General features: G+C 44.0%; 1 protein-coding gene across 4 annotated transcripts; it reads right to left on the reverse strand.

The window, feature by feature from the left end:
* Positions 1 to 5,422: 5,422 nt before the first annotated feature.
* LOC119442977 (uncharacterized) lies at positions 5,423 to 26,204 on the reverse strand. Of its 4 annotated transcripts, none has more exons than XM_037708069.2 (3): positions 26,025 to 26,204; positions 9,078 to 13,167; positions 5,423 to 7,951 (listed from the first exon to the last, which is right to left on the reverse strand). In XM_037708069.2, the coding sequence occupies exons 2-3, from the start codon at positions 13,155 to 13,157 to the stop codon at positions 6,671 to 6,673; spliced, it is 5,361 nt and encodes a 1,786-aa protein (XP_037563997.1). In that variant the 5' UTR covers positions 13,158 to 13,167; positions 26,025 to 26,204; the 3' UTR covers positions 5,423 to 6,670. The 4 variants fall into 4 exon arrangements, with proteins under 4 accessions (XP_037563997.1, XP_037563996.1, XP_049518448.1 ...); XM_037708068.2 differs by having other exon boundaries at positions 9,078 to 13,170; XM_049662491.1 differs by lacking the exon at positions 26,025 to 26,204 and having other exon boundaries at positions 9,078 to 10,915; positions 11,123 to 13,167.
* Between the last annotated feature and the right edge of the window lie 1,358 nt (positions 26,205 to 27,562).

Here is a 27,562-nt window from a genome sequence, read left to right on the forward strand (position 1 = left end):
GCCAGCGTCTCCTCTGATCCAACGGTTCACCACCTTCTCCGATTACCCTTTCCTACTGTCTCCCGTCGGCTAGCGTTCGCGCCTGCTTTACGGTCGTAGTATGGATGAATGGATGAGGCTGAACCCTTTAAATCGGGCAGTGGCATACGCCACCTAGCCGTGACTATTAACATATTTTGTACTTTGTGGTGGGTGAAATTTCACCCCTGCCTTGATTTTAGCCACCAATCAGATAACCTCCGTTTGGTTATTTCTACCCGCTTAAAGTCTATTTTGCCTCCATTGTCCCTGAACCCCAATGCTTTGATAAAATCAGACCCGTTGCTTTGCACTGTAGGGTTAAACCCTTTACAGAAAAGTATGAGGTGTTCAGCCATTTCCTCTTCCTCTCCACACGCACCGCACAACATGTCTATAAATTGGTACTTGACTCGGTACATCTTAGTCCGCAATACTCCCGTCCTGGCTTCAAACAACAAAGAGCTTCCCCTAGAATTATCATAGATATTTTCTTTGGCAATTTCTTGCTTGAAAGTTCTGTATGTTCCCAGTGCTGATTTCATCTGCATCCCTGTTTTCCACAGACCCCTCTCTGTTTCCTTCACCTTTTTCTTAACCGCTGTTTCCTGGTTTGCACCCCTCCTGCAGTTCAAATATTTTATTGATAGTTTTCTGGTCAGCTTCCTCCATTTTGTATCAACATTCCATATGTACAAATAACTGAAAACTCTCCTTGCCCACCACTTTTCTGCCATTTCTCTCAATCGCTCCTCAAATTCTATCTTGCTGCTGGCTTCCCTGCCCTCGAATGACGTCCATCCCATGTCACCCTGAACCCCCTGATTGGGTGTATTTCCGTGTGCTCCCAGAGCCAGTCTACCTACCCCTCGCTGCTTAACTTCCAACCTTGCTCTAACCTCTGATCTCATGCACAGGACCGCATTGCCGAAAGTCAAACTAGGGACCTTTCCTTTCCAAATCCCTCTCAACACTTCGTACCTATTGTAATTCCACAGTGCCCTATTTTTCATCACAGCTGCATTTCTGCTACCTTTAGCCGTCACATATTCTTCATGTTCCGTTAGGTACTCAGCCCCATTGTTTATCAACACTCCAAGATATTTGTACTTATCCACCACCTCCAGCGTAACCTCCTGTATCCTATGCTCGCTGCCCTGATTATCATTAAAAGTCATGACTGCCGATTTTTCTTTACTAAACTTCAAACCTAAGCTATCTCCCTCTTTACCACAGATGTCCATGCATTAATCTCTGCAAGTCTTCCTTGCTGTCAGCCATAAGTACAATGTCATCCGCATACATCAGTCCTGGTAATGACTGTTTAATCCATTCTCCTTGCTTGAAATAGGAAAGGTTGAAGCCTTGCCGAAGATGCGAGCGCCATCTGGATAAGATTTTCGCAAGTAGCCTACCCGAGCGCGCCGCTGTTGGTATGGTAGATATGCTGGCCAAAGGGTTATGTGTTTGAGTTTCCTCGTAACAGAATTATGTTTTCTCGTACATACAAATAACAGTCCGACGCCGTCCAAGGGATCACCACGGAAACAGTTAATTGGGGCTCGCGTTTTATTGCGATAGCAATTATATGGACACTTCAACCGGATTTCTGCCGTCGGCGTCGCCGTCGCCGTCAGGTTCCCTATAGATAAAATCTTCGCCGCGCGCCGTATGCCCGAGCCGAAGCGTGCGGGGACGCACTCAATCTCCCACGCGCAAGCAAGGAAGAGGGAAGCCAGCGCCAGAGGGAGCTGGGGGGGCACTTCTATTCTGCCAGCAACCGCGCTCGTCGCTCGCTCGCACCGTCGCTTATCTCCACACGGCTCTGACCTTTATGCGCCGTGCATTCGCCACTCAGTTTCCGTTGAAGCGATAGACCGCATGTACCTTCGCCCGCTGCTTGCTGCCAGCGTTTTGACAGTCGTTGTCTGCAGTCATTCAGTGTGATCTATTCATGTTAGTGCGCGCTCACACCACGCTTGTTCATTCAGTTAGTAATAGTCGGGCCACATTTTCCAATGCACGCTACACATGCAATGCTGCCCGGATCGGCAGTGCAGCGCTACAGGTGTGTCCCTTCGCACGCGCTGCCCACGGGAAGCGCTTCTCATGAACACCACCGTTTCACAGGCGCCTTCTCGTGGTCATCGAGTCTCTCTTCATGTCGGTGTACTTACGGCGCAGCACACCTGCTTACTTAATCAGCTCATGTTTACTACAATTCATATTGCTACCAAAGCCGCTCACCTTACTTCGCATGGCATTGCTGTGTTGCTATCGCATTCATTGCTTCGCCCTTAGGGCGAAACTGTGACATCTTTTATTGGCTTGGCTAATAAAGCACTCAAATAAACACTTGAGCTGATTATCTTCTCCAGATGTTCCTTCATTCCCTCAAGAAATTTTGCGTCCGCTCAAGTTCTACTTACCGCTAGGACGCGTACCTACGAAGGGGAAACACGTGCAAGCACAGAGACCGGTACAAGACAACTTCAAAAACATTTTTGTCTTGCTTAAAACAAAAAGTAATATCATAAAGGTTTCTGTCTGTAGACAATGGATGTTACTAATAAATACACTATTTGGCATATTTTTGCCCCGACCACCTCAATGCTAAATTTACGACTAAACATCAGGTAAAACTAACTTTTTTGCAACTTTGTCGCCAGCTGTACAGGCCATTTTACGACATATCCGTCCCAAATTATTTTTCGCTTACAGCACAACTTGCTGGCAATTAGTTATGTAGTGAAGACGAATGCCCGGCGCTGCAGCCACATCGCCAGTCATCCGGGAAGCGCGAGCTCGAGATTGCCTGAGCCGCTCTGGTTGAGACACGCTGCCAACGCTGCCCGCTGCTCTCTTGTACTGTGTTCACATTAGATTCTGGTGGAGGTGCTGGGTATCGATCCCCGTACCTCAAAGAGGTACGGGGATCTTTGAGTGAACTATCTTTGAGTGAAACTTTGAGTGAAAGCTATCTTTCTACTAAAAATTCCCAATATGGGCCAAATTTTGCATATTTAGGGCCGTATAAATAACTCACGGAAACGTTAAGATCGATAAATCCTTTTTTAAGTGAAAAGCCTATCTTCATTCTCAAGGGAAAATCGTGTCCTCGCCTAATTTAAGAAGAGCAAATTTTTCGACAATGCTTTTTACGACAAATGCTTTTTGAGCTTTCTGAAAAACTTGAGATGCTCCTTGCGGCGCTGTTTTTTATAGAATGAGCTCGGCATGTTCAAATTTAATAAATGCTGTTTCATTTTGCGAATGCTGTCCTCGCTTTTTCGTTCGGCCTACATTCGAGGTAAGTTTTTTTTTAGGAGCGAAGCTCCTTATAGCGGCACCCGTTCCGTCCCCGTCGTAGTAGTAGTAGTGTGTAACCAGCCCGAGAAAAATGAGAAAAAAAATTCCTAAGTTGTGTCCGTAGCGCGGAATCGAACCAGGGACCCCTCGCTTCCGAGCGCGCGGCGTTAGCCCACTACGCCACGAAGCGCACATAAACACACGCACCACGATGGCAATAAATACCCAACATTAACGACAGGCCGCGTTTGTGCTAGCGCGTTACGGCCCGTGTAAGAAGCTGGTGTAAGACGCTGTGGCCTCTCCGCCTTACCTTCAACGCGTTTCGAACGCGCTGCCCAAGGCGGTGGCAAGTCAAGTTCAAGTCGAGGAGCGTTTATGAATACGGGGGGTATACTCTCTCAGCAGTCATGTGATGGCGTCGGCAAACGCGGTGCACGTTCCGGCATGTGTAAATGGCTGCGTAAGACGCTGTGGCCGCTCCCCCTTACGAGAGAGTACTGCACGTTTCTAACGCGTTTGTGCTAGCGTCCCCTTAAGCGGGAGATCCGATGATTCCCTCCGGAGCTTCGCCCACTCGTCATCATTCACCCCGTGGATATGCTGTGATTTTTTTTTTTCGCAATAGTTTTACAGGAAGACTCCTTGCTTTAAATAGATAGTCCTCAATTTTTTTTTTTTTTTCAAAGAAATCGCTGATGGTCGATCGCCAAGGTTGGGACAGTTGGCGTGGAATGACCCTAAGGCGCCACGCGCGCTTCCACGTGACACGGATTGGCCAATGGAGGAGCGGAGGAGGTTGGGGCGACAGGATGCGGCCAGGAGGAAACGCCGAGGTGAGCGGGGTGGCGAAAAGATCTAAGAATGGTGCTACTTTTGGAAGATTCAGGGATTGGAGGATGATTGAGGAACTTTAGGGATGGATGGATGTTAGGAGCGTCCCCTTTGGAACGGGGCGGTGGGTTGCGCCACCAGGCTCTTATTATATTGCCTAATGTTCTACCTATTCAAAAAAAAAAAACGGATTTCCCTTAATAAACTTTCTGAACTTCGTTATTGTACGCCTGCGTAGTCTGTCGTTTCCATACTTTTCATCCACCAACCTTCCAATCGCCTCTTACTAATCTCTATTGTGGACATGTTTACAGTGCTCTCGCTGAACCCAAGGGCTTCAAGGAGGCCAGAAGTGTCTAAATCGACCGCTGGGCAGATATCTTCACATTCCAATAAAACATGCTCCATCGTTTCCCTTGCTTTACCGCAGCAACCACATGATTCTTTTTTCTTGTATCTCGCTTTATAAGTGTGTCTCCTATCTCACTTTATATAGGAGAGTAAAGTTACTATCTTTAATCTAGGACCGAGCGGTGGTGAGGGCTTTAGTGAGGGCTATCTCGCGGCGCCTCTTAGCAACGCGTGGTAGGGCGGCTGATATGAGAAAGCAAGCGACGTTCTAAGTATCTATACTCACGGGCCACTTTCTGTGGCAAAGAAGGGAAAGCTACGGAGGCAAAGCGCGCACAAGTGAGAGTGCCCCTGAAAAGAGTCCCGCATTTTAATCCATGTTGGTTTAGGCTGGGAAAGAGAAAACATAAACAGCTTATTAGCAACAGTTAAATAAATCAGAACACACCACTGAGTGTAAAAGCTAACTTATTTTGCGGCTTTTCTCTTCTGCGTCTGGGCAAACGCCGTACGTGGAAGCTCTCAAACGCTGCCGGACTACTTGGCGCATTAACACATGTGCAGCATCCACGCGCCCGTAGCTTTCCCTTCCCTGCCACAGAAAGTTGTCCGCGAGTATAGTTAAAGCAGGCATTGCACTGGCGTACTGGCACCAGGGCTCGCGCAAAATTGAGGAAAAGAACGCTTGGCCTTTCAAATGAATGAAAATAGTTTTGAAAGTTGATCAATTTAATGTCGCTCTGCTCTAAATGCACAGTATCGTTAGGCAAATTTTCTAATGACAAAGCCCTAATGCACTTCGAGACACGAATTATATGCAGACAGGAACCTGCACGAACATGTGCAAGGTGCAACAGTAAGTCTGTGGGACCTGTTTCATTTTTCACCATGCACAATAAGAAGAAATGCACCCATCTTCAGGCAGTGCTTGCTGCTTTAATTTATTAAGCAGAAGGAGAACATGATAAGTTGCATAGTTCACATCTGTGTTCACATGACACAGTAACTGGATCGCCTGCACACATACTGCAATTCTTCTGCACCTGAATCACTCGATCAGAAGAGTATACACTTGCATCAACATTTCTCCTTGCAGACTGCAGGAACTTTGGTTTTCACTTACAGTATTCAAACAAAACTAATATTTGACACGCCATAAATGGAATGGACAAAAACTATGAAGGCAAAGTTGGAAGCCTCCTCCACCTTACCACATAAGTGATGAAAATACAAAACGCTATGACAGTACAATCTATAAATTATACAAACAGTACTGAAACCACTAAATTGCAAGTTAAGCCTTATTAACAACGACAAGCACATCGAGAGAAAGGACAATGTGCACAGTCGCAAGCAAACTGGATGAATGCTGCTGCTGCCACTCGCTGCACATTGCTGAACACAGGAGTGACAGCCTACAATTTATGCAACAAGAATCAGTGTTCTACTTTACCACAAGAAGACATCAATTAAATATTGTGAACACAGCAGGACAGCAGCAAATAATTCAAGGCAATATGTGCAACAGAAGAACTCAACCCAGCTCTTCTGCATCCCCTTGCAGGGTAAGCAGACCAATGATTATTTATAGGCTTGTAAGTCAGAGGTTCCCATACTGATCTCTGTGAAATTCTAAGGTTTTGCAGAACACATTTAGAGTCAAATGACCTAAATGGATGTGTCCCAATTGTTCTCCTTTTTTCACTACTGTAACGTATGCATTATTCCGTTCCTAATGATGTTCATTTGATTTGATTGCAACAAATCTTCAGCTGCCACTTGATTGAACATGTATGGATGCATTTTTACATAATAATCTGGGTAACAATGTGACTGATCAGGTGTGGATGTTTACTAATCTTCGAATCCTTTCTACGCTTAAGAATATCTTGGTAGGCAAGTACATTAAGTTTATAGTACCCAATGTGCTTGCCTCAACACGTTGTGAAAGCCCTAAGGATACTGTAAAAAGGAGTCTGGGAACCTCTGCTTCAACAGCGAGGGTTCGAGAACTGCAAAATGCACTCCTATGGACTTGGACAAGGTCCTTCCCCACACACGGCCTCGTCGGGCTACTCTTTGGGCAGTGAGCCTCTTCCACATTCATTGGCTCAGCACTGTGTGGCCCATCCAGGTCCACTGTTTCCAGAGTTGCAGGTTAATCATTTTCACTGTCATCTTCCTCCCCGTCCTCCTCTGAACTGTCCTCATCCTCGACGTCTGATGTGGTCACCACTATTAGGCCACGAAATGATGACAGGCACAGGTCACACCTCTCAATGCGGCATACACGAACATGACACTGCCGCATGTGTTTGTCCTTCAGATGTTCAGCCAAGTCCTCTACACCCTCCTTACACGTCACACACCAACCAAGTACAGGCTCGTCTAGCTCCAGTGGTACAGAGGGCGCAACTTCCATATCAACTGCCTGTTCCACCTTTATTTCAGACACCGCAGGCTTACAGACAGGATTTGCCGACATGCTCGAGCGTTCTTTCAGCTTAGAATGTGATTCAACAGTTAGAACACTTGTTGCCTTAGTGACTGCTGTAGCCACAGTGGCCAGGGCCGAGAGTGGCTGCTTTGTAGGCTGGTCTGCTGGCAAACAGGCAATTGGCTTCATCTCAGAACTAGGTGCACCAGTTGCAGGAATGGCTACTGTCTTAGCCACCGCAGAAGTAGAGGCTCTAGCCAAGAATGGCTGTTTAGCAGAACTGGAATTTGAGCTTGCTGGACTAGAGGTTGAAGCCAAGATTGGCTGCTTTGTAGATTTGTTATCAGAACTTTCAGGACTAGACGTTAGAGCCAAGAAAAGCTGTGTTTCAGAATTGAGCTGGGCTGTTGTGGGTGTAGAGGCTGCAGCTAAGCATGGTCGCTTAGCAGAATTGGGATTGGCAGTTGCAGAAGTAGAGGCTGTAGCCGAAAATGGCCATTTTGCAGAACTAGAATTTGCACTTGCAGGACTAGAAGTTGAAGCCAAGAGTGGCCGCTTGGCAGAATTGGTATCAGAAGTTACAGGACTAGACGTTAGAGCCATGAATAGCTGCTTTGTAGAATTGGGCTTGGGTGGTGCGGCAGTGGAGGCTGCAGCCAAGCATGGTCGCTTTGAGGAATTGTGCTGAGCAGTTGTGGGAGTAGAGGCTGCAGCCAAGCATGGTCGCTTTGAGGAATTGTGCTGAGCAGTTGTGGGAGTAGAGGCTGCAGGCAAGCATGGTCGTTTTGAGGAATTGTGCTGAGCTGTTGTGGGAGTAGAGGCTTGAGCCGACAATGCCATCTTCGCAGGGGCGTCCTTTAAGGCTGCTGCAGACGACTTGTTTGGGGCCTTAGCGTGTACTTTGCGTACATGGTTTTCAAAATGCTGATAGAGGTCAAACACTGCAGCGCAGACTGTGCATTTGTAGGACAGGGTGGCCAACCTTATTGTCATTTTATGCACCTGCACAAAAAACAAAATGCAATACATTTAGTGCAGGTTTACAATACTCAGTCAATGCAAACAAATGTAACAGGTTATAAGAAAAATACAAGCTTGGGCTAAAATATCCTTTAAAAGGACTGGCCATAACACACATGTAAACCTAGCATTTTGAGAAACTGTGGCTACATTTTAAAAGTCAACTTTCTGGTGCAAAAAAACAAGTGCACTCACACAAAAATGATAAAATGACTGCCACTTGACTTGTCACACTCAATAGATGAAAGAAAATTCTCGTCTTTGGCACAGAATAAGTCAAATGCTGAGCTAGACTTACACACTGTGTATCATCTTACTAGAATTATTTCTTGCAAATTTTTGTGAGTAAGTTCAAGGTCTAAATGAAAATCTGCTTCTAACACCCAATACACGTTAATAAATGTTAAAGGCCAATTACAATGAAATTTCACTTTGGATAAAATTTGTTATATATCAGTAGTATATATCACTGAAGCAATCTTGGCAAAGCCGCAAGGCTGGTAAATGTATAGTTTTTTTAAAATAATTTAGAAAGCACCTAAGCAGACAACATAAGTACCTGGTGGTTCTTCTTCTTTCTGGGGTTTTACGTGCCAAAACCAGTTCTGATTATGAGGCACACCGTGGTGGAGGGCTCCGGATTAATTTTGACCGCCTGGGGTTCTTTAACGTGCATTACAACGCAAGCACACAGGCGTTTTTGCATTTCGCCTCCATCGAAATGCAGCCGCCGTGGCCGGGACTCGATCCCGCGATCTCGTGCTCAGCAGCGCAACGCCTTAACTGAGCCACCGCGGCGGGTAGTACCTGGTGGTTGTCACAATGAGTTAAGACCCAAAAATGGCTATTTTTGCAAGCTGTTTGAGACACTTTCACTTGTATTTCAAATAGCAAAGTTTTGCACGAAGGGTCCTTCATATCTACATTATCTTAAACTAGGCTTTTCACGCAGTACAATATTTCATTGCAGTTGGCCTTTAAAAGAACAGACGTCGTTAAAATTATTTCTGTGGATAACTAATAAAACATGTTTTTCTGTTCCAATGTATCTAGAAACAAACTCTGAAGGTAAAGCTTCCTCATAGGGAGCAAATAGTATACTTCTTACCTCACTCATGTGCGAAACCAGCTTGGTAGCATACATGCGGCCACATGCCGGGCAACGGCCAGCATCTTTACCATGTTTGGCCAAGGACTGCATGTTGGGTGTGACCATGCCATGAGCACCTAGCAAATGGCGTTCCAGCCCCTGGTCAGTGAAGAAACGCCTCTCACACTTCTGACAGTTGAGTGGCGGGCGATGGGTCAGCGTGGCACGATGGATCACCAGGTGATGTATCCGGTGCATGTGCAAACGCAGGTGCACCAAGTCTGTGAGGTAGCCATCACAGATCTCACAAACGACAAAAGGGACACTTGAGCCAGCGGCCTCCAAGGATTTAGGTGCTTGTGGTTGTGTCTGCTGCTGGGCTTGCACAGGAGCTGGGGCACGAATATGCAAATTTGCCATGTAGGAAGGTGTGTGAGCAAGAGCCAGAGTCTGCCTGGTGCTTCCATTGTGCAGTGGGATAAGCTTTGAATCACTCCCTATAAATTGGAACACTTGGTTCGATAAATAATCTGGCCGGATCAATCCTAGCCTAGAATGTATTTGTCCTTGATTATGATTTAGCAAGGGAGCTGATCTTGGTTTTTTGGGTGCCAGTGGCACTTTTCCCCGAGGCGCTAACAGTGCAGGAGCTCCATTTTGACTACGTGCAGCACAAGAGCCCTTCTGTGGACCTTTAGCATTGCGGCCTAATGTCAACAATATTTTTTCATAACTCCTGACATCATCTAATGTGATGGGCTTAGCTGTGATTCCTGGAGGCTGAAAGTCACAAGAGAGCTGCTGATTCGCAGCAATACTGAAAACTTTTTCGCAACGACTGACATGGGATGTAGCCTTCGTTTTCAGATTGGTCTCAAAAGGACAAAAAGGGCACTGATGAAGAAGCAGTGGGGGCTCTACAGTTGTCTGTCGGTTGTGCATAGCCTCCACATGGAATACAAAAGCTTCCCTATCACGAGTTGTAAAGCCACAAAAGCTGCACCGAAGCTCCCGTCGTGGTGTCAAGTGTGGCGTCAGTAGGTGGCCTTCTAGAACAAGGCTTGATTCAGTCTTAAAATCACATAATCTGCACGACTTCATTTTAAAATTGTAAGGAGCATTTGCAATTCTGAATTTTTGGTGCACTTCAGCCAGCCTTCGACAGTCATCGATCACCTCTTGTGCACAGTCACCTGCTTTCTTTATCTCACATTTCTTGTGCCTTAATTGCTCTCGGTTGTACACTTCTTTTGCTCTGCTCAAGCCGATACCAATGAAGAATTCACCAGCTGTGCTTCCAAAGAAGTCATCAGCAGAGCTCCCACCTTTCCCCAAAGGCAACACTCTTTTTCGTTCTCGTTTTCCCTCAGAGTTTGTGTTTTCTGCCAAAAAGTAGTCTGGTCTTTTTATGAGTAAGGGCGTCACCAACGAAGGAGCTTCAAGCAGAGTGTCTGACTTTTTCATGCGAAAGTCACCGGCCTTCGACATAGGTGCTGGTGTGTACTTGCCAATTTTTATGTAGCGATGAAGAAACTTTGACACACTAGGATGACATTTCCCTTCCTGGTCTGCTTCATCATCACTTCCCTCTTCATCTTCACTTTCCTCTTCTTGTTCTGTTACTTCTTTACTTGTTTCAGTGAAAGATGAGTTCTCAGGCTCCTTTGAAAGCACATGGTCATCTACAGCATGACTACATGGTTCAAAACTACTTGATGCTTTGACACATGCTTGGCTGTCGCATTGCTCAGATGAATTGTTAGCAGGTTTCTCCACCGGTGGCTGAAGGTTGCCTTTGAGATCTCCATGTTCACTTTCACCATCATTATCTTCTTTACCTCCTTCGTGTTTCCTAGGTTCAATGGAGGAAGAGCCACATTCTTCATTATCATTTTCCTTTTCATTTCCTGCTTCGTTTTTTCTAGGTTCAGTGCAGGAAGCATCATGTCCTTCACTATCATTTTGCCCTTCTTTTCCTGCTTCATTTTTTCTAGATTCAATGGAAGAAGAGCAATGTCCTTCACTGTCCTTTTGCTCTTCTTTGCCAGTTTCATTTTTGCTAGGTTCAATGGAGGAAGAGCCACGTCCTTCATTATCATTTTCCTTTTCATTTCCTGCTTCGTTTTTTCTAGGTTCAGTGCAGGAAGCATCATGTCCTTCACTATCATTTTGCCCTTCTTTTCCTGCTTCATTTTTTCTAGATTCAATGGAAGAAGAGCAATGTCCTTCACTGTCCTTTTGCTCTTCTTTGCCAGTTTCATTTTTGCTAGGTTCAATGGAGGAAGGGCCACGTCCTTCATTATCATTTCTTTCATTTCCTGCTTCGTTTTTTCTAGGTTCAGTGCAGGAAGCATCATGTCCTTCACTATCATTTTGCCCTTCTTTTCCTGCTTCATTTTTTCTAGATTCAATGGAAGAAGAGCAATGTCCTTCACTGTCCTTTTGCTCTTCTTTGCCAGTTTCATTTTTGCTAGGTTCAATGGAGGAAGAGCCACGTCCTTCATTATCATTTTCCTTTTCATTTTCTGCTTCGTTTTTTCTAGGTTCAGTGCAGGAAGCATCATGTCCTTCACTATCATTTTGCCCTTCTTTTCCTGCTTCATTTTTTCTAGATTCAATGGAAGAAGAGCAATGTCCTTCACTGTCCTTTTGCTCTTCTTTGCCAGTTTCATTTTTGCTAGGTTCAATGGAGGAAGGGCCACGTCCTTCATTATCATTTTCCTTTTCATTTCCTGCTTTGTTTTTTCTAGGTTCAGTGCAGGAAGCATCATGTCCTTCACTATCATTTTGCCCTTCTTTTCCTGCTTCATTTTTTCTAGATTCAATGGAAGAAGAGCAATGTCCTTCACTGTCCTTTTGCTCTTCTTTGCCAGTTTCATTTTTGCTAGGTTCAATGGAGGAAGAGCCACGTCCTTCATTATCATTTTCCTTTTCATTTCCTGCTTTGTTTTTTCTAGGTTCAGTGCAGGAAGCATCATGTCCTTCACTATCATTTTGCCCTTCTTTTCCTGCTTCATTTTTTCTAGATTCAATGGAAGAAGAGCAATGTCCTTCCCTGTCCTTTTGCTCTTCTTTGCCAGTTTCATTTTTGCTAGGTTCAATGGAGGAAGAGCCATGTCCTTCATTGTCATTTTCACCTTGTTTTCCTGCTTTGTTTTCCCTAGGTACAAATGAGGAAAAGCCATGTGGATTGTCTGAGCGCACAGTGGTCTCATCAGTGGCACTGCTACAGTTTATTTCAGGGCATGTTGATTCTACAAGATTACTGCTGCATGGCTTAGGTGCAAGGCTGTCCTCTTCACCCAGCTTTGACAGAACTTTGCAAATGCTATTCTTATCCTCACTAGCACTATTTCCTTCTGCTGACTGTTCTGCAGTATTATTGATTTTACTGTCAGAAAAGGTCTGAGGCTCTGTTAAAGCTGCATAGCCCTCTTTCACACCACCACTGCCACTTGGCTCAGAACAGGTAGAATCTGCAGTGTTACTGTGGGAAGACTTGCATGCAACCCTACTGTCTTCTGCCTTGGGCCAAACTTCTTTAACATCCTTGTCTTCATTCTTCTGTTCTTCTGAATGTAGTATTTTTTTGCCAGTTTTAACGTCGGAAGAGTACTGGGGCTCTTTGGAAGTCACATAGCTACCTTGAACAGGACGACGCAGCTCAGAGCTAGTTGAATCCAAAATGTTGCTGTCACGTGGCGTAGAAGTGTAGTCACCATTTCCTTCTGCGTCTTTTAAGTCTTCATCTTCAACTTTTACTTCATCTTTCTTTGATTGCTTTACTATATCATTGCTAGCTGGCATGCTAGAAGGGTCCCCAGGCCTCTCTGTGATCCCACAGCTCTCTCCAGCAGTACCACTAGAACATGCCTCTGAGCTAGGTGAATCGATGATGCTATTGTCACATGGCCTTGATGCAAGGTTGCCATCAGCTTCTACCGCTGGCCAAACTTTGCCTTCACAGTCCAAATCTTTATTTTCATTCTGATTTTCCTCTTCGGTCTCTTTGCTAGCTTTAATGTGAAAAGGGTTCTCAAGCCTAGATGCAATGGTGACTTCTTTCTCCATGTCTACATCCACTGCAGCTGCTTCCATGTTGCAAGTTCTGCTGCAGGGCAAAAAAAAAAAAAAAAAGCAGGCACACTATAAGCTTGATTTAATGACTTAAAGTGAAAGTGCATTGAGTCAAAGAAATCACTGTAGATTATGTTGCACAACAGATTGTTGGCATAAGGCACCTGTATGTTTCTGCGCCTTCCTAGTGCATGAAACATAACTATGACAAACAGAGCTGAATAAAAATCCTCATACTCAGTAGCAGAACACAGCCTAGCTAGCCAATCACTTGATATTAAGAGAGGTGATTGAAAGTATTGTTACAGTTGCAGCAAACATCTGTAGTAAAGGCACATATGAGCATGTCGAGACTTCGTAAGTTAATCAAAAATAATTCTCTATATCATGTACAACTTAAACAGTTTAAACATTGTTCTGGCAACAACAAATAAATATAGAAACAAAGTTGGGCGAGCTTCTATAACTTCATACTAGACTAAACCGCATGAAAACAACAAAACACAACAATAGGTTTCATCTCACAAAAAAGAGTTGGCTGCAGGAAGCCAATACACTTAGTTCCCCCCCCCCCCCCAGTTCCCCTACCCCTCGTTTCAGAGCAAACTAGCAGGTTAGAGGATATTACCTCAGTCCAACCTCTGTTTCCTCAATAAATTCCCCCCCTCTCTCTCTCTCTCAGTTTACCAAGCCCATGTTACCTCATGGGCTTGGAGTAGCCTTAGCTACTCCAAGACAAAACAACACAACAGTTTCATGCCAATTACATTCCTTTCGCCCCTTCATGATTTTCTTGAGAAGCAACCAACCAAGATTACCAGAGGCAGCGCATAATCACAATAGCCCAGAAGTGGGCCATCACAATCCTTGCTTTAAGATGGCCCCGGATGCTTGACTCTACCCCAGCCAGCCCTATCGCAACGGTCAATGAAAAATATGAATGAGAAAGCTTTTACTGTCCCCATAAAGCATTATTTGAACCAAGATGAGGAAAAGATGCAGCACACCTGCAGCCAATTTGGGATCTCAAATTAGAGTTTAAGAAAGGAGATAGGGCCCACAACTTGCTTCACTTCAGGAGCTGCTTTGATGGCACAACTTCTCAAGAACCAGTGGGCATGGCACCACTTAAATGTCATACCTGCCAACAATAAAATTCGTAAATTTTCCACGAACCCGACAAGAAAGAGGATTGGATAACAGATATTTTATTGACGCAAAAGCGTCAAACAGCCCATTGAGCGAAAAAGCCAATGTTTGTCGTCTATAGCAGCGAAACAGCAAGTACATTCCCACTGGCTCTGACGCCACATCACAAGCATGTCTCAATGGAGAAGAACGGGTGAAAGGGGGACACATGCTGCTATGCACCAGGTTCTGCATGAGAGGAGAGGGCATCGCCGCGACGCCACGTCACTCTCAGAAGCCTGTGTTATCTGCGTGTTCTCTGCCCGCACAAGCTCTCGCCTGCATTCTAACTGTACCTCGGTAAGGCCAAATGAAAATGCGCCAAGCATCTCAATGCGCTCGCTTGCCCGCAAGGAGTTCATAACTCCAAAGGACCGCTCAGCAGCGTTCAATTTGGACATTAATGCTTTCACATTCACAACTCATAAGAAGTGCTTAGGTGTCCTCAGATATTTTTAATATGAGAGGAATACTATTTTAAATAGATTTGTTATACGTCTTCCTTTTTGCCCTATAAAGGCCCCCCATACTGACTCGATATTTTCGACTAATTTCTTTTTGCACGATAAAGCAAGATCCGGGTCCTTCAAATGCTAGAAACTAAACTCACAGTTTTTCAGAGCACCCTAAATAATTGAATATAATAGCTTTCCAACAGCCGGTTTCAGTTTCTTTTATAATGTGTCGTGATGTAATGATGCAGAAGGTGGTCACATGGAAGCAGTATATTGCAACCTTTTGACACTCGCTCCCACTTGCTCACAGCGAGCAATAGCATAGGAAGTGACCAAGCGGGATAGAGCGAGTCTCAATACGCTGCAATGTCCTGCTCCGATGTGACCACCTTCTCCATCATGACGTCACGAATCAGTAACCTCATGGGAAATGAAACCAAAACTCGCTGTAGAAAAGTTCTCATATTGAATTATTAAGGATTCAGAGCTCTACGACCTTCAGTTAACGAAAATAAGAAAGAGTTGAAAATATTGTTCCAGTGCTCTTTTACCTCTCAAACAAAGTAGTTGGCATTATAGACAATGTCTTATATGAGCAATGGCGTAAGGAAAAATAAATTGTTTTCCAGATGTGAACAGAAGAAGCACTGAGAACTATTCTAGGCATGCTCTCATGAGGGCTCATGCAGGCCTCAGGTGGTGTCACCATGGCTGGTGTAGAGCCGTTATGAGAGCATTTTCCCAGAGCAGTTCTGTGTGTTCCTCTTATATCACTGGAAGGCCTTATTGGTACAGCAACCACCATTGTACACGAACACAGTTTGCCTTGGACCGCCAGCACTGCTTCCTCCCGCACTTTGCAGCAGATCTACAAATCACTGTAAGGGTTGAGCACCTCAGTTCCTGCACCACCATTGTCATCCTCACAGGGATGGAAGCAGCCAAGGGAGTTTTGAAGCACCTCTGGGAGCAGCAAATTTGGCACTTTGAGCAGGTTAGGATCAGGAATTGTGCATTATGGAGCAGAAGATGCGCGTTTTGGAACATGCTAGGTAAAGCTCAACAAGAGTGAAATACAGACTAACCAAGAAAAGATGTTCTTGCAGAACACTTAAATTATGGTGAATCAGTTCTGTGAAAGCCCGCACGGTGGAGGAAAGTTCATGAAAGTAATAAATTGCCATAATCCAACAAAGGAAACTCGTATGCGTTTCTTGGAAACCACTATTAAGTTACATACCGTATGTGCCAAATAAATGTGGGCAAGAAAAAGAATAATCGGAGGGCTTTATGCGAACCACACCCATTGTATGCTGATAGGCTTTTGTTAATGCTAGTCAAGAGTTTTTTGCTGTTTTCCATTGAGCACAAGCAACTAATATTTAAGTTTAATTAGCTAACATTATTGAATTCACACATTGGATAAGGTATCATTGCAAAGATTGGGAAGGACATTGAGAAATGACTGATAACAGCATGTGGTCCTTTTCAAAAAAAACAAAAAAAAAACACGCAATTTAAAAGAAACATCAATGTGACAACACATCGCCGTGCCAGTGAAATCAGAAGTCTCAGATGTAATCATTGTCATCAAGTATGTTGTGCATATGACGCACGTGCCAAACAGCGGCGCGGTCTTGTAATGGTTCAGAAAGTGAACCATCACATCACACTACTTCAGGTTTGATAAGGACCGAAGATGTGTGCCAAAAGCGGCTGACACGTCGAGAAAAGAGTGGCTGCTCATTCCAAGTGCCTGTATTTGACGAGGCTTGCATTGAGATTGATGCAATCTATGGGGCGCGGCGTTACCTCCTCGGTCACTGCATGTTTGCCAGTATTCCACATAACTTGGTGAGAAGAAAAACAATACAAAAAAACTCTGCAAAACTAATAAAGGGAAAAAAAAATGTTCACTGGCTTTCCGATCAATGTCACCGACCAATATTTCGCACAAGCTCAATTATTAGGGCTGCCCCATAAAGCCAACACACGGCTCTGTGGTTGCCACCAAACACTCACATCCCGCAAAATTTAGCGACTTCATTCGAAGTTTATGTTTTGGGTGCAGGTTCGCACAGCTCGATGGTGTGGCGCAAGATGGCGCAGCACTGACATCTCTGTACTCACCACCAAATCAAGTACCTCTAGCACCCAACCACAGTAATTATGACAACCAGTTACCTAACCCTGACGAAATAGGCGCCGACTACGGGGGGGGGGCTGAGCCCCCCACCCCGGAGATCCAAAGCCTACACCCCCGCCCCTAAAATGTCATTACCGGAGTTCTGCTACCCACATAACTTGAGGATTCTGTTGTGTTGCCTCCACATTTTCACTTTTGTTGTGGCTAAAAGCTTACGGCACTATTGTTGGCGTGGGCGTGCACGGCGTTTAATTTATACTTTCGCTTTATTTCGGCAAATCCTGACAATAGGAGGACAAGCGCATTAGAAGCCCCAGCGGCGGCTACGTAATCCGTGTTTCCTCACTTTAACATTTCTTTTTTATTTCCGCTGAGAACACCACGCACAGACACAATATATTTAAATATATACAAAGGACAAAGTTTATTCTATTTTTTAAAGAGAAGGAGGTAGTAAACTAAATGGATAGCTTATACCTAGAGAACGAATATGTTGATGTATGTTCACCTCACTTCAAATTACTTTGACTGCTTTTTTTATCTCGAAAAAAAAAAAAAAAAAACCTGCAGACTTCAGTGACCCCTTCGGCAGAGTCTTCTATAAACGGCGTGTGAAAAGCACGTGAGTGATATGTGTCTCAATATTGATTATCTTTCCAGTAGGCAATGCTAACGACTGGTGACAAAATAAAAGAAAAAAAAAAGCTCTTCTAATTATTTACAACATTGACGCATTAGGGATGGAAACATCGGGTCTTGCATGCAGAGGCCATAAATACGGGGTGTTTCAGCCAACACTTTCAAAACTTTTTTAAAGGTTACCTGTGGCAGATAGCACAATTCTAGTTCATGAGCTGGTCTACTCGAAGAGGTGGACATTACTTGCACAAAAAATTCAAATGCATAATCGACTAATTAAAATTCACCAATTAGGTTTTTAACATATTAACTTATGGCCGTGTTACAATTTACAAATTCTAGCCGTGTAATTCACAAGGCGGATGCACTAGGAACTAATTCTCAGGATGGCACCCACTTTCGAGATATTAATTCCCGAACATTGCAGAGAAATGCATTGGCGTTCTAGTTAATTTTGTGCTTACCCGTCGTGGTTGCTTAGTGGCTATGGTGTTGGACTGCTAAGCATGAGGTCCCGGGATTAAATCACAGCCACGGCGGCTGCATTTCAATGGGGGCGAAATGCTAAAACACCCGTATACTTAGATTTAGGTGCACGTTAAAGAACCCTAGGTGGTCTAAATTATTCCAGAGCCTTAACTAAGGCGTGCCTCATAATCAGATTGTGGTTTTGGCACGTAAAATCCCATAATTTGTTCTTTTCATACTTTTGTGCTTTGATGCATAAAACGACGTTTTGTTGAGAAAGTGACTGGCACGCCAATGTATTTCTCCGCAAAGTTAGAGAATTAATATCTCGACACTGGTGTCAGCCTGAGATTTAGTCAAATGTGGATCCGCACTCCATGGCTAGAATTTGTAAATTGCAACATGGCCCATAAGGTAATTAGCTAAAAACTTAATTGGTTAATTTTGTTAATTATGCATTTCAATTTTTTTTGCAAGTAATGCCCGCCTCTTCGAGTAGACGAGCTCATGAACTAGAATTGTACTATCTGCCACCTTAAAAAATTTTGGAAACTGTTCGTGAAACACCTTGTATATAAAATTCACTCAGTAATCGAAATGATGTCAAGCCAGGATTCACTCAAAATCAGAATAAATAGAAGTCTAGAAGTCATGCGCAGCAACGCTTATACTCGGACTCAAAGTACTAAAAAAATAAAAAAGAGTGCAGTTTGGCCGGGAAGGCGAAGCAGTATTAGTGATAGCGAAGTAGATGACAATTATACGAAGAAATATTCTTACCGTGTAAATCCATGTAAGGATCGCACCCGTGTAAGGGCCATACCCATAACCCCTTGACAGCCAATATTTTTTAAAAAAGACATCCAACCGAGAAGCAATCACGTTCCGTGCGCTGATTCTGATCGGGCTCAACAGCGAATTGTTGCGCGCAGCCTACTTTCGCGCGTCGCTACTTGATGTCGAGAGGAAGCGATCGCGGTGGTTTATGGCTGATTTCATACTCGTAGTTGTAAAAATGAGGTCTAATGGCCCGGTCCCATGAAAGGCTCGTCAAAATCACGACAGAAAAGTGTGACCCTTACACGCGTCTATACGTTAGTTATAGTGGCGATATAAATTGTAGTAAACATTCACCTAAAATTACATAATAAGCATAGTGGACATAGTAAGCACGGACCATGTAAACCTGTAAATACCTCACTGGATGACCTCGAGAACTCGCTTTCACAACGAAAGCTTTATGAAGAACGCCTGCAGCGGAGGCGAACGGTTCGTACAGCCGTGCGATTCACCGCAACTCTGAAAATTAGATTCGTTATCATTATCTGCCTATTTTTATGTCCACTACTGACGGCCTCTGTGAGTGATCTGCGATGACCTCTGTCTCTTAACTCTGCAACACTAGGGGCGCAGAAAGACAGCCCGGCAAGGAAGACAGTGCGCATTAAGTTAGCAGCCATCCCTGCTCGCCCTTGATCATTGCACCCCCCAATGATTACCAACAATTGGATATGGCACGCGGGCACCGTATGCGTCAACTGCGCACAGTCATTCACAGTTACGGCAGGGCTAGAGGAGAAGACGCGTTCTCTCCTTCCCATTCGCGTTTGATTACGTGACCTACAACTAACCCGAATATTGAGCGCGTGGGAAATAATGCCCATCAAGCCGCGATCCTTTTCGGCTCACTGTTACGTGCTTTTTTCCAGCACCCACAGGGTATGGGTCGCTCATGTATATGGCTTTTGGATTTAATGCGGAACATCACGGCGACGACAACCACGACAATTTGTCTGAAGTGTCGATATAATTGCTGTCGCCATAAAGCTAGAAATAGAAAATTTTAGCAGAGGGTATATATATATGGTATGGGTAAGTTTCGGAAAGCTGGTCAAGCCCCAGACCCCCCCGGAAAAATAAAAACTTTCCGCCTATGCCTGACGATTCAAATCTTGTATTCCAACAAGAATGAGCAACTCGACTTACTGCAATAGGCTTGGCAAGGCAAGTAGTCTTGTGCTACCTTGCTGCTGTGCAAAGCACACCTCATAACAGAAACTGTCGCACATCAGGTGTGATGGCTGCCTATATGTCCTTAGCCCGACACAAAGGTGGTGGAGATGAAAACTTACGCTATCTTTCTGAGTATTTTCCTACAGTGCCCTTAATATTATTATAACTTGGTCTTGGACAACTTGGTTGATGTTTGTTGAAGCCACTGTAGGCAGTTAAGACAAACAACGAACAGAGGACAGGAGGACAGGACACCATGGGACAACATTGACCACATTCAGATGATTTATAGGGTATCCCCAGCTGAGCAGGAAAAATGCACAGAATAATAGTGCATGCATACAGGTTCAACATGGCAAAGAAAACAAATTGAAAAACTGAATCTCACCAAAAAAGAGGCAGGTACACATGTCACTGATATATTGTTTTGAATGTCTTTCCTGCTCAGCTGAGGAAGCCTAATAAATCATTTGCAAGTGTAGCACCTGTGGTGTATGATACTTTGTGATTGTCTTAATTGCGCTACAATGGCATTAACCCTCTATATTACCCTGGTGTTGCCTTAAAACAGTTTTGACTTAGGCGGGGCATTACGACATTTTTAGATACGAAACTGTAACAGCACGAAACCATGGGACACCGTAAGAGGACACATACACAGCCATGCATGAGTCTCCCCTTAATGTGTGCTGTATTTTTGCAATGTCAAAGTTTCATTTCCAGCGATGCTTCATAGCTTGGATCCCCAAAGGGAAAAAAAAAGGAAAAAAAAAACAAAAAGACGGTTATGTAAAAATGGGTTGATGCATCAGTTTGCACACACACAAACACGCACGCACGGGGTGATAATTTTTAAGTGTTCTGAAATTTTTAAAAATTGCCTGTTGCAGACTGAGACAACATAATTCTAATCCTTGAGCTGGATTATTCAGACATTACTTGCATAAGAAACTGAAACACATATTCAATTAATTCATTTAAGTTCACTAAATAACTTCTTAATTACGACATATATTGCAATTTACGAATTGTAGCCGGTGAGCTTTTACATGCACTTTTACAGCGCAGCCAATGGGAATGAATTTCCAGAATGACACCAGATTGGAGATATGCGCCACCAAACTCGACGTAAAAATGCACTGTTGCTTTTTTAACAAAAATACTCTTTTGTGCATTTGAAGCACAAAAGTAACTAGAACTAACTAGAAAGTATTTCATCCCATAATTTAGGAAACTATATCTCGAATTGTGTTACCTACCTTACGCATGTAATGCGTAGTGTAGATAACCGGTGGACCATTAAGGTTACAGAATGGATGCCAAGGGAAGGGAAATGCAGTCGTGGATGGCAGAAAACTAGCTGGGCTGATGAAATTAGTAAATTTTCAGGCACAAGTTGGAATCGGCTAGCACAAGAAAGGGTAATTGGAGAGCGCTGGGATAGGCCTTCGTCCTGCAGTGGACCTAAATATGTGCTGATGATGATCTCGAAACTGCTGTCATCCTGAAGATTAATTTCAAGTGGATATGTCTTGCTAACTCACCCAGCTACAATTTGCAAACTGCAATATGTGCCGTAAAATAATTAGGAAGGTAATTAGTGAATTTTAGTTAATTAGTAGAATATGTTTCGATTTTTTATGCTAGCAATGTCTGCCTCGTCAAATAACACAGCTCAAGGACAAGAATTATGCTATCTGCCACAGGCGGCTTCTAAAAATTCCCCCAGGAAACTTAAAATGATCACCCTGTATATACATATATACCAGTGAGCTGGAAGCCCAGCGGCAAGACATTTACGGAGTATTACAAATTGTTTGCTGAGAAAACCTGCAGGAATACTCACCTACAAGAACACCAGTGGCCCCCAATTCAAGGGAACATTAGCCTGAACGTTTCCCACACCATGGTATTAATGGCACCTTGTATGCTGTAAATTTGCAATGAAGTATTCTCTGATGGCCTTTCATTTCTTTACTATACTGACAAGCAGCATCCAGGGGTGGAAGAGGGCTCAGGCATTTTAGAGCAGTATTAATGCCATATTGTAGCAGCACTGAAGCAATAAAAGGAGAGTTTTGAAACATTCTAAATATGTTTTGGAGCATATTTCTAGGGTCAAACACCATTAATAATTTCAATTCCTGACAAACAAAAAACCACAATGTGAATCCTTTTATTCAACATTCAATGCTTTGCTGACTACGACTGCATCTCTTGCTAGACAAGACAAATGGCCAAAAAATGTACAGGTGTTTAAAATATCACAGTTTACCTGATCAACAATTTGGAAAAGACTATCTCAAAACGAAATGCTTGCTTGTACACTTCAGAACTGAACACCAAGTTTGACTAATAGCTTTTGCCTATTTTGACTCGATAGATTTAAGCGTGGAGTCAATCACTTTGATGCGCTTAAGCACCGCCGGCAGTTTGGAGTGCACATCAACAAGCAGTACATTTCCGCTCACCACCTTGTGAATGTGCTTTGATCCTATGTCTGTGCTGATAAGTTCCTGGGCACTGGTCAGTAGTGCCTTCAGAGAGGATAGACAGCACTGAAGGCTGGACTTTTCCTTGTTCAGCTTGTTTATTTCCCTGCCTTCTGCAAGCGGCTCATGTTTTTGCTTGAGCGACGCTGAGGCCTTCTCAATTTCAACACGTTGGCAACCGGCCCTTATGACTTTCCAACACACTTGAGAAGATATCTAGTGATTGGCTCGTTCATGGCCTCACTCATATAATGCTTCAAGTATACTTTTGTCTGAAGAAAGCTCGACCTGCTGGTTATTGACAAAGATGCTCGATGGTGAAGTGCCTGCTTGTTTTCACTGAGCTCTTTCTCAGTGTGCATTGCCATGCAGCAGGAAAAGAACAGCCTTTGTGAGCTTTCCTTGTCTCGGATATTTGGCTTCGCCAGTGGGCATTTTCAGTTTGAATAGCAGCAGCTAGCTGCAGCAGCTAGCTGCAGCAGCGTACAGATGCGCCAAACTGAATGCGCTTCTCGCAGTCGCTTACGGTGTGTTGGATCGTACAATGGTCCAGTGTGAGGAAAAGGACCCGTGTTTCGCTAAATTTGATGGTAAAACATCACGGTGGCGGGTTTGAGGCAGTTTTGGCACACTGTTATGTTTTGGAGCAGGATGGCACAGCGCTTCCACCCTTGAGCATACCTCCTGTACCTTCCAACCTGTGGACATTAAAAAATCCCACAGACATGACAATGCAGAGGAAGGAGGTGGGGGAGAGAGACTGTCCTGAGCAGATACCATTTGTGAGACACACACACTTTAGCGACAATCATGTTTGTCTAGACACAGCACACAAGCAGCAGCAAGCTTGGAACAGCAGAAACTGGCGGCAACATATTGTTTTTAGATCACACAGTGACCTTTTCAACAACTTCTGTGCTGCCAATTTCACCTGCTTCAGGAACTTGTCTAGTACCCCTTTGGTATATCTTGCAGAGCTATAAGAGGGTACCAGGTACCAACACAATTCTTCTTGCATGCGTTTGTTTGCAATCTTTCAATAGCTTTTTAAAGCTATTGAAATTGCAGTTTCGTGAACAGAATTTTTTCCCAAAACATGACAACATTAGTAAGATCATAGAAAAAGCCAAAATTCATAAACATAAAAAATCAGGAGAGCTGGCAGAGATGCCTACATTTCCTAAAAATTGGGGCTGTCACATTGCCTGTTGCCATCACAGATTAATCCAGTGAAAAGTGGGAGTGAAGAGTTCACACTGCTACTATTTGGTCAGTCACAAACTGAACTGGCCTGCACAGCACTGTGCGTAATCTTGGTGCAGCTCAGGCAGTGCTAATCACTTTTGTGTAATTTCGACCCTCACTGTTCCCATGTAGCCAGTGACATATAGGCAAATCTGAGTAGCAAATCGAGCATTTGCCACAGCAACATCATCCAGATGGCAAAAAGTATTTTGCATAGCAGTGTCAGCATGTTTGCCAGCATGGGAGTAGTCATAAAGGCTTCTCACTTCAACTGAAGTAAAGTGGTATCTTCTTAATCTTTCAGTGGGACAGTACATGCACCCCAGTGATATCCCGGCAGATGCTTGCCAATGTTACACCTAAGGTCAAGTATTTGATGAATAGTAAGTTACTCACTTTCCCTGAGCAAAGTCGACTAAAAATAAACTTCCAGCAGCCTACTGCATATATTACATCTGTGCAGCACATACATATGCCATTTTTTAAATGTTAAATCAAAAGTTCCGGGCTATCAAACACTCAAGGTCTATGCGATTCAACCAAGTTTCTCTGCACCCTCTTCACTTATTAACAGCGCACTGCACCTAGGCCTTCGATTCACCGAGGTACAGCAGTGCACCCTGCACACCCGTGCTCAATTGCACAGGGCACATGGCAAGGTGCTGCTGTGGTGCAGTGCACTTTTTAACCTTTCAGTGAGTGAACTGATAAACTGAACAAATAAAAAATTTGTGGTGCTGGGCACCTTTTCTGAATTGAACAAACCTTCATTTGGTGGTGACCAAAACACTATGTATATGACGTGTTTCCGGGTCCCAAAATCGCTTCCGCTGCATTCAACCAGCAAAAGCATAGCCTTTAAGATCCGCATTTTAAATTCAGAGGGTGCCACTCTATGGGGTCTGGATTTGGACACCACCTTTAAGACATAATTCTAACTATGAGTAAGTTTCATGCTGTTACATTAGCTGTCAGGTTGAGAACTCATGAAACAATGCACAAAGCTATCAGTACAAGCCAGCTTAACATGACGCCTTCACACATCCTCAACCTTCCCCTCCTGCAGCTCATGCTCTATACACTTTAAGGGGTTTTGTCAGCTTAAGACACCTATCCAACATGCTCCAGCAACTGGCTACATGTTTGCTAGCACCTCTTGACAATTCCCCCCCAACCTGCACCAGTATTAAATTAAATTTTGGGGTCTTACGTGCCAAAACCACAATTTTATTGTGAGGCACACACCATAGTGGGGGACTCCGTATTAATTCTGACCACTACGTTCATCTGCAACATTCAACGACATTCCTGCAAGCTCAGTGCAAGCAGCTGCACAAATCTCCAGTCAGCTTTCGGGCTCTGCTCCCTATTTCGTACGTCAATTTCAGTCGTCCAACCCTTGCATTGTTTCTCCATGCTTGCAATGTGTACCAAGTAACCAAACCAGCATTCCTTCCATGACAAGCTCAGCAAATACAGTCACTTGAGCGCGCAGCAATATAAGCTTAATAATAACTGAATAATCTGATTGAACTTTAAATATCCTCTGGTACAGTAGGATCTGCTTTCAACTTAAAAAAGGAATAATTAAACTAGTTCAATCCTTTTTTTTTTTTACTTTAATTGCCAATGTAAGTTTGCACGCTTGGATATGTGCGTAAATAAATGGTGTGGTTTGCCCACAATGTTTTCTTTAGTAAGAACAGCAACAAGAAAGACACCGATTGCTGCTAGCACCATCACACAGAGAATAATGGTTGTCAAGTGACCATGACACGTGCTCAAACACTTAACACGACCAGCGTAATCATTTGCCAAGAGGCAAACCAAACTACTACTATAAAATGAAATGCCGCACGGGCGGATATAACATTAGAGCTCTTGCTATCACTCACGAAAACAGGATTCTGCTCAGTTAAAATGTAACAATGCGTGGTAAAAACTATGAAGAGGCAAACGAGATCGAACATTCGAGTGGCGCGGGGTCGAATCCCGTCCTCGGCGGCCGCATTTCGATTGGGGAAAATACAACACTCGTGTACCGTGCATTGGGTACACATTAGAACCCCAGTGGTCAAAATTCATCTGGAGTCTCTCACTACAGCGTGCCACATAATTATATCCTGGTTTAGGAACGTAAAACCTCATAATTTATTTATTGTCTTCAATTTAGACATTCGAGCAAGGAATTAAGACGCCGCGCAGCATGCTCAGGCAAAAGGATAAAGCTTAGTACACTTGCCTTTTGATGCGAGAACACTATGCCAACAACGTTGACACTAAACACATGGACAGCACAGCAGAACCAACACGTTGAGTGTTTTTGAGCGCAGAAAAAACTTTTCTTCAAGATACTGTCAAAACTGTGATAGTAGCGCCATTTTAGAAAAGGCTGTCGTAGTACGTCTGTGGTACGTCAGGTTCCGATTGGATAGTTGGCGGTTGTCTGACCCACGACCTACTGAACTACAGACCTGCACAGATCTCCCTGCTCCAGCACGCCTGGTCTAGTTCACCCCTTTTGCCGCTAGGGATAGAACGTAAGAGCAGAGTGGCGCTAGTTATAACCTGTTCGCTGTCGTCTGCTTCTGCGATTGCTTCCAGAGCTCGTGCCGCTATTTCGGCAGCCACAGATCGTTTACATTGTTTGTAAATGCATAAATTCACGAAAATAAAGAAGAAAACAAAATTTGCAAATGATTACTTCTCATTTCAATCACGAGATACAGTAGGAAGAGCGGTGCAAGAAAGGAAAACGAGTACAGCCGGCAGACGATAAGATTTCCTTCGCAGTTGGGGGGGGAAATCTGATTACCAGAAGATTCATGGGATAAAACATAGTACAATGGAGTAATAATGAAATAGAATAATAAAGAACTGGACATATTGATATGAACAAGGAAATTTAAAATAATCACGCAGACGATATGTATACGCAGACCACACAGAAACTGCGTGAATCTGCAGACGCTGCTGAAGCATGCAACTTCAGCCTTGACTACATGCAGCTTGCTTGAGTTAATTACAGATGGGATAACGTAAACGATCACATTATGGTATACTGCTGTGTGCCATCACGCAAAGCAGAACAAAGCAAGGACTCTAGCATCAGTTTTCACAGTTTCATAAAAGCTTTGCGATGCGTATTTGACGGGCCGAAAAAACACGTAAACAATCACTCGATCAGTTAGTTCTTTTTTTTTTTTTTTTTTTTGTGGAGCAGCGCGAAATTTCTGCATAATGGCAAACCGAGAAAGAATTTGTGTACTATTTTACGTGTTATTACATACCACTACAATGAGTACAGTTAAACAATTTTGACATACTAGCTGTTGTCTTCACAAGAAATGTGAAGACAACAGCTAGCTGTCTTCGCTACAGAAGAGCAGGCGCACACATTCGAACGCCGCCCAGCCGCCCGCCGAGTAGCAGACGAACAGGTTATAAAAGCGCCACCTATGGCCACCGGTTGAACGAAAGTGGGCGCAAGCTGCTCCCATAGAAGCCGGACATCTGTGCAGGTCTGTAGTTCCAGTAGGTCGTGGTCTGACCAGGTTGCCAGCTGGTGCGATGACAACGCTACGGTAGCCACCGTAACAACGCTGAGCCGGCTGCTACAAGGTCGATGGCTGCTATTTGGCTGAGCAAGCTACATGATGTGGTCATAGAGAAATTCTTTGATGTGGTACCAGCGCTAGTAGTAAGGGCCGTACGAAAGCCTGCCGTACAGGTGTATAGGGGACAGCCGCTTGATGAAAACACGCAAGGCGCATTTGATCG

This window comes from Dermacentor silvarum, chromosome 2 (genome assembly GCF_013339745.2).
Source record: "Dermacentor silvarum isolate Dsil-2018 chromosome 2, BIME_Dsil_1.4, whole genome shotgun sequence".
Taxonomy (NCBI): domain Eukaryota; kingdom Metazoa; phylum Arthropoda; class Arachnida; order Ixodida; family Ixodidae; genus Dermacentor; species Dermacentor silvarum.

Excerpts from the sequence above, each read along its gene's own strand:
- LOC119442977 (XM_037708069.2), bottom strand. The coding sequence starts at position 13,157 with ATGGAAGCAGCTGCAGTGGATGTAGACATGGAGAAAGAAGTCACCATT. Across the intron at positions 7,952-9,077 it reads TGGTTTCGCACATGAGTGAG|GTGCATAAAATGACAATAAG; the intron begins GTAAGAAGTATA and ends TTTTTTGTGCAG.